We start from the raw sequence: 10920 nt of genomic DNA on the forward strand, positions 1-10920 counted from the left end.
TTCTGCCGGAGGGGGGCCACCTCCACATCCCCCTGCCTTTAACGGACTAACCAGCCTCACGTGGCGCTGGCCTCTCTGGCTCTCCCAGCAGCAGAAGAAAGACTACAGATGGCATATACAATCTTTGAATCGTAGCAGAGAGGAAGACTAATTCAATTCCTAATTCTCCTGAAAGCATCGCATGTGCTCTTAGTCTGTGGCAGACCCTGACTGTGCTGTCAGCGGGAGAAGCTCGCCCTTCGCCGCTCACCCCTGGTTTCTACAGGAGGGAAGCCCAGGTACAAGTGCCCAAAGGCGGCCGTGTGATGCCGCTGCCCTGCAGCTCAGACCGACCCTTGTCCTGTAGACGCACACGGACGGACGTGGGGTCCCTGCCCAGGCAGCCGCTGAGCCGTGGTGGCACCGTGCCGCGGGACAGGACCACATCCCTGGCACAGAACCACACCAGTGTGCTCCCAGACTTTGGCTGACCTGTGTCCGAGCACAGACAGAGGAAGCACACCTATGTCTGCAGCTGAAAAAGCAGATGTACCCTTAATTTCTCCATCTGCATAGAGTAGTAGGTCTCAGAAGGAACTGTGGGCATCCACATAAAGCACACATGGTTTTAACATTGACAAACTATGGTAGACAAGGCCAGCCACGGTTTTAACACCTTAATACCTTTTTACAGTGCTCAGCTAATACACGTTAAGACTTGAATGCAGCATGTTGCTGGTCAGATATCAGCTGTTGTTTTTAAATAAGTGTGAGCTAATGTGTTAAAAACACATTGCCCCCATGACCTGGCTCTCAACACACTCTCATATCCTTGGGCGTACTGGACTCTTTACAAGGCAGCTTTTACCAGCAGATAGCACAGGTGGTGTGTTGCTCTGTCTAACACCCTTTTCTGATACCTGGAAACCTCAGACTACACTGAGAAGTCCTAAAGTGTGTTCAGAGTCAGTCGTCATTCCAGTGCAGGCTCTGCTGACACCGCTGTGTGCCTGCGTTCAGCGCTGCGGGGGTGCCTGGAGGTTTGGCTCCCGATGGAAATGGGGCAGTGTCCCTCTGCTTTGGTCTGCACATAGTCTGAGTGCTGGCTGGCTTCCCGTCACACAAAGGTCTTGCAAAGTGACTGTAGCCCAGATCCACTTCTTGAAAAGTGACACAGTAGCAAAGAAACTGTTCAGTTCTGCAAGCACGAATGACCAGAAGCACGTACAGGCAGGATCACAGCCAGTACCTCTTGCTGTCTCTAGTGCATGGCTTTGAAGTTAGGAAGACTCATCTTTAGGTCTGTAAGCAGAAGAATTTGATCCCTCCTTTTGGATTAGAGAGGTGGAACATCTTATCGTTTTTCTCTCTCCATGTAGAGGGATGTTTCCATTTGCTATTTTTCCTCCCTCCCTTTAAGAGTCTGGAGGTTTGCAGCCCCCCGGGGTCAGCTTTGAAGAGAGTGGGTAGTGCCTCCGTGCTGCCTGTCCTCTCTAAATCCGTCCCTCCCACACTGGTAGGCAAAGACAGAACAAGCCTCAGAGGAATCCATGACATTTCTCGCCTGGCTGAAATGCAGTGAAGATGATGTTTGAAACGCCGTTAGTCATGAGTGATTAGCAAAGCTTAGTTGTTGAGGTTCTTAAACCCCGCTCCAGTTCTTCACTGGGAAGGGCATGTTTGTGGTTGTGTTCTTTTTAATCGAGCTCAAGTTTTATGGGTTCTGCTTATCTGCAGCCATAACAGGGAGGGAAATTCACAGCTGTGCTGCAATTATTAATGATCCTTTAGGGTGCTTAGAGCTCTCCGTAAGTTCTCCATTTCTAATACTATATCTCTAAATAAGTAAGCTAAGAGCGTTCTGGTTTTTAACCTCTCCAGTGCAACTAATATTCAGGGAAGTGGTGGGGAACCAGGCTCGGGTGCTGGATTGTAGCTGGTCCACTCTCGATGCCTTGGTTGTCAATGGTTTCCTGAGACCTTGTGTCTGAACCCGTGCTTGTTCCTTCTGCAGAAAACAATTGTTGCCATATTCATTTAAGGTATGAGGGTGTTTGTTGGTGTCTCCAATATTTTGAACACCTATCAAAAATGGCAGGAAAGCAGGAAGACAGAAATGTGTCTGAAAAATAAATATTTATATCCCTTGTAATACTAAAATGCCATTTTAAATCATTTACAAAGACATCCGAATGAGGACATGGTAACAATGATAGAATCACAGAATCATAGAATCATGGTTGGAAAAGACTTCAAAGATCATCAAGTCCAACCTTCTACCCAACACCACCATGCCTATTAAACCATGTCTTGAAGAGCCACATCTAAACGTTTTTTGAACACCTCCAGGGATGGTGACTCCACCACCTCCCTGGGGAGCCTGTTCCAATGCCTAATGACTCTAACAGTGAAGAAAGTCTTCCTAATATCCAACCTGAACCTCCCCTGGCGCAACTTGAGACCATTTTCTCTTGTCCTATCACTAGTTACCGGGGAGAAGAGACTGATCCTCACTTTGCTACAACCTCTTTTCAGGTAGTTGTAGAGGGCGATAAGGTCTCCCCTCAGCCTCCTTTTCTCCAGGCTGAACAACCCCAGTTCCCTCAGCCGCTCCTCATAAGACTTGTTCTCCAGGCTTTTCAAAACTGATTTGTCTGTGTTTCAGCACAGCATCAGCTTCATCCCCCCAAAGACCCCACAGGAACATCCAGCATGAACTCAGCTACTCGTGAAGGAGATGACACAGACTTTATTGCATGCTGCATCAGCACTTAGGAAGAGCTCCACTGTGTCTACTTTGGCAATTAAAACAGTACTTTGGGAGAACTAAATTTCTCCAAGTCCAGGAAAGCGCTACAGAAACAAAATGCTCTTATAGCTGAACCACACTTTTCGTACCTTGACGAGCTGTGCCAAGGCTGGCTGTCCATGTGCAGAAGTGCCAGGCAGTAAGGCACCTGCCTCCCCCCTAAGCTTCACTTTGCGTGGAATCGTTGCTAAGTCTCTGCAGGGGTCCTGATCTGTTAAGCTTGCTCTAGTAAGGATTAATTTGCAAGTACCTCATTAGTTCAATAGGAAATACGGTAGCCATGGTCAAAGTGCTTAGTCGTCCGGCCAGCTGTGGACTCTGACTACATTTAAAACTGATATTCTGTGTGCATCTCATACCTACTGACTGCAGACATCTAATATTTAACAGTAGCTCAACAAGCAGCAGCTACTAGACAAATATATGTTTTGGGGGAATTCATCAGTGAACAAGTTCCAGCATCATCCTGTCCCTTTACCACACTCTACCCATATCTCCCCGAGTCTTTCTGTTACTTAGGTGATTAACACATTCATCTGCAAAGCCAGTAAACACCCAGGCATCCACGGACAGCTAGCATTTTCAGGTTTTGTATTCAAGCCATGTTAAGCTAGATTTTTGCAGTAAGCGACCACAAATCAGGTGAGGGTTTTCTCCTCAAGAACAGTGGTCACTCAAGGGGAAAGTCAACATCCCTGTACGCATGAATGTCTAAAGGGGCTGAGGAGGGCTGTGAGAGGGTACCCCAAGGGCCGTGATTTCCAAATGGCTTCTTTATGTGCACAGGCATGGTTTATCTGATTATTCCAAGCAGTGAACTTGTACATATACCTTGTAGTTGCACATGCCAGTACGAACTGTTGAGAGATATTCCTGTATTGAGAACTATTCGAGTGTGGCTGCACAGTGCCACTGAGGCACCAGCTGGCACAGAGCCTGTGATACTGAGATTAACCTTATGAGAAGCCTTCCCCATTTCTGCTTATTAAACTTAAACCCACAATCTAGGAGGAGGAACAAGTCAGATATTAATGAGTCACGTACATCACCATCAGATTTACATAAAGGCATATTCAATTATTTTATGGCACAGATTTTCATCACTTCTTATTGATGTTTCCTAATAACTTTTATTCAAACTTCTACTTAATCAGGTTTTAATTTTCCACCAGAAAGAGATACATACTTACTAGTGCGAAACAAAAATCTGATTTAAAAGGTGCACAGTGATTTAGGTACTGGTAAGTTAAACTTTCCCTAAGAATCTTTTTTCCTTTCTGAAATTCTAAATTACCAACGGAAGGCCATCTTTAAAAGTATCAGTAACAGGAATAGTTAGAGTGTTTAAAATAGAAGATTACTAAAAAGTGTATGTAGGTATGTAGACTCTCATAACAATAATTTTTAAATGAAAAGGGCTTTTTTTTTAACATTCTAGTCCCCTCTGTTGCCCATGCTGACACCTGCTTGAGTACCTGGCTGAATCAAGGCTAGGTTATCTAAACAGCATGACTTGAATCTTTCTGGCATAGAAATACAGATGCAATTAAATATGTTGAAAATCTCTTCTAGAATGTTGTTTTTAGTCAGGTAACTAAGTAATTTTTTTTTTACTTCACACTCTTACCCACCCATGGAATCCCACAAAGATGTGTTGCTTGAGGGGAAGGGTATTGGTTCAGGGTACACCAACATGCAGGTGAATGACAGATGAAATGAGATTGTGCTTCCAGATGACACAGCCCCAGAGCATGGTCTGTGTTATAAATCTATAGAGCTAAGTTCTGTAAAACAGGATGGCATACATTATACTGAAAAATACTACTTTGCATTCTTCTCAGATAACCCAAGCTATTTACTTCTCAGGGACTCACAAATCTGTATTACTGTTCTTCAGTGACCACAGAAAGGGTGGGCTGTCTGGTTCCTGTCACCTCAGTATTTTACCATCTTCTCTCCCTTATTGCAATGGGGTTTCAAAGGAGTACAAGTGGTAGTGCCCAAATGCGGCTGAAATTCAGTGACTGATTACTTCTCTTAGGTTGCTTTTACAGATCCTGGACTAATCAGTGAGGCAAGAGAACTTGCTGAAAGAATGGAAAAGAGAAAATTAAAATTTAACAAACACGTAATTTACCCAAAGTCTTCAAGACAGATGGATGGATACAGACCATTACTAGAAAAAGAGATTGTTTTAGTTGCCATCTCACTGTCCAGTTCGCGTGGTGTTTATTCATCCATTCTAACTTAATAGAAACATAAATACATGTTGGTATATATCTGCTTCTGTCATGAGGCCCTTGCGCAGATTTGATTGTAATTTTCCTTGTTAATAATTTTCTATCAAAATCCTGTAATCCTTAACTTCAGTGACTGCAAAATAGGCTGCAAATAAAATGTTTCCTACTCACTCTTGTAATTTATCATCTGATTCATTAGCTTGAAACTCTAGATTGCGATTATGTTGCAGCTGTTTTATAACTGACTTGGGTTTGTTTTCCATTTTCAGAGAGCAGATATAGCTGTTGCCCCCCTCACCATAACATTGGTGCGAGAAGAAGTCATAGACTTTTCCAAACCCTTTATGAGCCTGGGCATCTCCATCATGATCAAGAAGCCTCAGAAATCTAAACCGGGCGTATTCTCTTTCCTGGATCCTTTGGCTTATGAAATTTGGATGTGTATAGTCTTTGCTTACATTGGCGTCAGCGTAGTTCTTTTCCTAGTGAGCAGATTCAGCCCTTACGAATGGCACTTGGAAGACAGCAGTGAAGAACCACGTGACCCTCAGAATCCTCCCGACCCTCCAAATGAGTTTGGAATATTTAACAGCCTTTGGTTTTCCCTGGGTGCCTTTATGCAGCAAGGATGCGATATTTCTCCAAGGTTTGTTCCATATCACTCCATCACCTTGTTGCATTTTATGGTCATTTTCTGATGCCATGGTGCATATATGTTATTTTTTCAAATTTCTTTTTAATTCCAAATTTTTTATTTTGACATTCCATTCGACGCTAAGCATCATCACCAAGCCACTATGCTTGCTAACATTCACCTCCAGAGTGAGTAGCATTGCCTTATAACGCCATTTATGCATTTCTGCCAAACTTATATACACCATGTTGAGGCTGTAAAATGCATAGGGTTTTCTGTTTTCAGCAATGCTTGGAGGGCTACCGTGTTTTTGCTGCATATCTCATTTTACGGTCATCTCCTTGGTGCATATAACATATTCTGCTTTGCAAAATACGAATTTTTGTTTTAAAAAGTCACATGCAACAGCACTTTAAAACACCTCCACTCCCGTCATGGCTTTTGCTAGTCTTTTCACTTTCTTTTGTGCCTAATTTCTCTAGTTTTGTTCTTCTTGAACCATCCTTTCATCTATTACTAATTTGCTTACCACCGTCTTTCATATGTTCAGGTCTCCATATGTGCCCTTCTAACAGTTATTGCATACTAGCCTGTATGTGTATCGTTTTTTCAGTCCAGTCTAATCTGTTGTCCCTGTGTTCAAAGTCAATATGGTCTAATAAGCATTGCCAATTTCCGTGAAGATTTTTCTTACTCATGAAGACAGTCTTTCTGAATAAGGCTGTAGTAAAACATGTTTGATATTAGTTCAAATTTAACAGAGAGCACTGGTATTAACTATTGTAGAATTATATTTCTTTTTTAACGAAGCATTTTGAAAACCACCTGAGAATAGCGAAGTTCTCTCTAATTGACCAATGCATACCACAAATTTTTTTTGAACAATACATATAATAATGTTTCTACATTTACACTGGTAAAATACTTCGGTGATGTGCCTGTGATAAGCAGTAATATTATCTAGTTTCTTAGTGATGGAACACTAGTTATATTTTGTATGACAGTATTTTAATAACCAGTTTACGGCTATTTTAATTATTAAAAATACCTGTTCCGTACAAACAGGATGCATTTTTTCCCTTTAACAAGGTTGCTAATTAAAGCAAGAGAGACAGATCTTTTCTAACTAAGCACTTCTATTCGAAATACACCTTGTCAGTCTCCGTATTTGTGTACCTTTGTCAATACCTGCATCACTGAAAAGTTACCAGGTTTTCCTGGTCCGTGTAGTGGTAGGGATCTTTAGTAGCCTCACTGAAGCAAGTGACAAAACTTCTGTGAAGTTTCATGGAAAGGATCATGATTTTACCTGTTACGATGTAATAATGATCCTTTAAGTTCACAGTTACTGCACATTCAAATCTCCTAATGATCGTAGCAAAATCCAGAACTTTCAGAGATACTGGCATATGCCTGTTGGTATTTGATCCAAGTCATGCGTATGTTTTAAAAGTCTTGATAGCAGCAATTAGATTCCATACTTGCTGACAGATGCATATATAGCCTATGTAAAACACGCACACATTTTTGCCTGGATGTGACCATGCGTTAGCTTTCGCAGTTCTCAGTGTTTGGGTGTGCTGCCTCGCTGTATAGTGATAACCATTAGCCTTCTCCTCCTGTTTCTACACTGTGTTTCTGCTTTATACCTAAATTCTGTATTGAAACTTCACCTCTCTGCTTGCTCTTAAAGATGATCACTAGTAATAACATTTAAATTGCTGTTGACCATGTGTGTGCCCAATATAAAGGACCGGGAAATAAGCACTGGGACATCACATGGAAAGCTGCAGGCATTGCACTGTTTCCGCTAGGTCTGTTTATTGACAGTTAAATAGAAGTGCATAGGATTTTTGTTAAGCTCTCATGTGACTCTTTGACATGTTCAGCCATTTACCTTATATAACGAGTAGAATATATTCTATTTTTTTTTCAATACTACTATGATAAGTGCCATGGAAATACTCACAAAAAAAAAAAAGACAGCAGTAAACCTATTTATTTTACCTGTCCATCAGAAGCTATTAAATCAGTATTAATATGTGACCCTTGTTTGATAACGTTGTCCAGTTATTTTATCTTTCATGCTGACAGATTCCAGGCAGTTACATGCACTGTTACTGAAAAAAAAAAAAAAGGGAAATTTAATAGTTTGGTTTAAATTCCAGAAACACTGTTCCTTTTACTGGTATGTTGATTAAATGTCAAATTTCTTTTCCGTAGAAAGGACTATTCCCAAGTACTCCATTCTTAGTCCGTATCTTTGTAAGGTTACGCCATTCACAGTACATTGACTATATGGATGTTTCATACTATTTTATTGCCATTAAAAGGGGCTTCATTCTTCCATTGTGAGTTTTGTCTGAATAAATTTCTTATATGAGAGCGTACAGCACTTGTAGAGAGATGCCGACAAGCAGTCTGGAGAGATCACTTTTGTACTTGCTGATAAAGGCTCTTTCAGCTGCCTTTGTGTGGAACAGCTGTGACATCTAATGACTAGTTAGATCTATCCTCGGTGAGTATGCTGTGTGGATATTCCAGAGGATATATCCCTATACTCTCCTCTCTGTATTTAATAGGAGTCATCTAAACGGAATCAGATAGCAGACAAAGGATGGGGGTTAGTGCATCCCTTGATGGAATCAACATTTGTTCCAGCAGTTTTGTTCTGCTATCAAAGGCTGCTGTGTTTTCTGCATAGTGAGCTAAAGCATTGAAAATTCCCTTTTGATGGATCAAAAGTAGATTATTAAACTTGCTTTAGTGTAAGAAGTGTACAGCAAATGGAATCAGGAGAAAACACAGTCAAATTCGTAACTCTGTTCTGAGCGAAAGTATCTGAAATCTCTACGAGACCATGTATTTTCATTTTGCTCTTTATTCATGTGGAACAAAGAGGCTAGATTAATTAATTGCTGATGGAAAAAGACAGGGGTTCATTAAAATTATCTCATGAGGTTGGTCATGTAAGAGGGTGTATTTCTAGATCCCTATTTTCACAGCAGAAGACTCCAGAGACTCCTATTAAAGGCCATGGGAATGACTTTGTGGGACTTTCAAAATAGTAATGAGAGCTGGGTAACTGGATGTTTCTGAAACTCCCACTGCTGGTTCCTATGATGGAAGCATCTGAAGTCAGCGCTTTAGATGCTATGATTTATCGTGTCCTGTCTCCGAGGCTGAGGCGAGGGCTGCTGGGCCGCAGGAGGTCGGCAGGAGAGGCGGAGGGCTGGCTGGGGGTGTGAGCGAGAGACGGAGCTCGCTGCTTGGTGGGGACCAGATAACGTGTGCTCCGAATGTGAAGGGGTTCTAGACAAGGAGAGTTTGCACCTAAGTTGTTCAGGGTTATTTGTCAATGTAACAGCCATCTTGTATCGATCAGAAGAGCCCAATTAAAAACTGAGTAGTGCAAGAAGCTTATTATTTCTGTATACTGTAGGAAATTGAGTATGTTTTATGGCCACAGGTAGAAACAGAATTCAAGGTATTTTGATAAATAAATGAGGTTTTGTTTGAATGTATTATTTTCCTGGAAACTGAATGTGAATTTGAATAGTTATTTTGTTTTTCGCTTGTTACTAATCTGCTCTCATTTGACTCCATGCTTCCTTTTAAATTTCCTCTCAAGGTATGCACTCTTCCTGTTTACTTGCTTTTGAAAACACCGTCTGACCTTGTTTTGATAATTGAGTTATAATTCTGTTATTCCAGGTCTTTGTTACTCCTCTCATTTGTTAACACGCTAATTCATTTTAAAATAATGTCGTGCAAAGTATCTGTTTGTTGAGGTAATTTGGAAAACGACATGTTGGGATAAAGCATTAGTTGTTTGTTTTTAAATTACAACACTGCACACTTGGACAGGTATGTCTTCATCAGAAAAAGTAGTGCTGGTACTAAAAGCTGTGATTGATTTTTCTCTAATTATTATCTGAGTAATGGACAAACATTTCTGTGGTTCACAGTACAAACCATGCAAGTACTCTCGTATTACCAGCCCAGTGTTTATGTACTAACCCTTTTTCTCCCGCATCCCTCTACACCAGCCCCTGCAGTGGGTATAAGGAGTCTTCATATCAGCAGATGGACTGGGGGGAACTGGGGTCCTTTGGACAAGGAGGCTGCCAGGCCATTTTCATCCATGTTCTTGTTCTTCGACTCTCTCTGTCCTTCTTTCCTTCAGTGTCAGCTTTGTTTTGTTTTTCTTTTGCCCCATCCTGTGCTACCACCAGTTACAGCTATGTCAGCCCAGACTGCTTCGTAGTAGCAGCTGTTTAATCTTCCTTTTCATGCTCATTGGAAGACTCTGGGAGAAACAACTCTGTAGTGGCATCCAGTTTTCTTTCAAGGGACCTCAACTCTTCTGCGAACAGCTCTGGTCCTCATCTAGCAAGACCTCTCTCTTGTGTGTAGGACCCTCAGGGAAGTGCCTTCTTCGTCAAGGGATCCAGCCATGCCCACCTTCCCCTGCCTCTCAGCTGTTCTCCACTTTTGTCCTGTATCTGTCTAACTTGGTTCATGCAGGTTGCAAGATATTTTTCCCTTTCTCTGTCTGTAATATGCTCTGTGAGCATGCAGCTGGACACAGACTTTTTATTGTTACAGCAGTGTGAGCTTGAGGTTTCACTGGTTTGGAAAATGCTTGTCTTCCTTACATCTTCATCCCAGCGACCCATTTGTCCTGCTAACAGAAGGGGCAGCTACCAGTGCAAGTAAGACATTTCCTATGGGAAACTGTAGGGAGAATGATCACGTACAATTTTGTTCCAAATAGTTCCACAGAATTTATCTAAGCACCCTGGCGAGTCTTTTTTTAATCTTCCTGTTTCAAGACCTACTGTAAAGCAAGAGGGCCACAGGAACCTAGAAACCCCAGATAAAGCTAATCTTGTTGTATGCAAGTGGACGTTTCATCTGCTGTACCTGCTAGCCAGAGTTCTGCTCCGTCTGGCTCTGAGACTGTCCACCTCGCTGCAGGGAGGAGGAATTCAACTCCTGGTCTTCTCGGAAGATGGAAAGCATGTAGCGAAGGAATGAGCGAAAGGGAGATGAATTTCACCTGACGTAGCCATCTAAAAGCAATAGGCTGTATTTTAGTGAGGCATCTCGGTTCCCTCCAAAGTCATGAGACAGATGGGCACTTTCAGACTTAATCCCACACTACAGCAAGTGAGATAAATCTCTTTCTGAGGGTGTCGGTGTCCTCTCTTTTTCTCTGCTGGCTCCAAAGAGAGCCTTACATGAGGAGTTCAGCA

The 10920-nt window shown here is 42.0% G+C and overlaps 1 protein-coding gene across 1 annotated transcript in view; it reads left to right on the plus strand.

Moving 5' to 3' along the window:
- Positions 1-10920, plus strand: part of GRIA3 (glutamate receptor, ionotropic, AMPA 3) — a 152623-nt gene that overhangs the window by 102909 nt on the left and 38794 nt on the right. Inside the window, exon 10 of the mRNA XM_009708840.1 lies at positions 5298-5674. Within this exon, the coding sequence (XP_009707142.1) occupies positions 5298-5674 (377 nt within the window). The remainder of the gene's footprint in view (positions 1-5297; positions 5675-10920) is intronic.

Source organism: Cariama cristata, unplaced genomic scaffold (assembly GCF_000690535.1).
Source record: "Cariama cristata isolate BGI_N322 unplaced genomic scaffold, ASM69053v1 scaffold3441, whole genome shotgun sequence".
Lineage (NCBI taxonomy): Eukaryota > Metazoa > Chordata > Aves > Cariamiformes > Cariamidae > Cariama > Cariama cristata.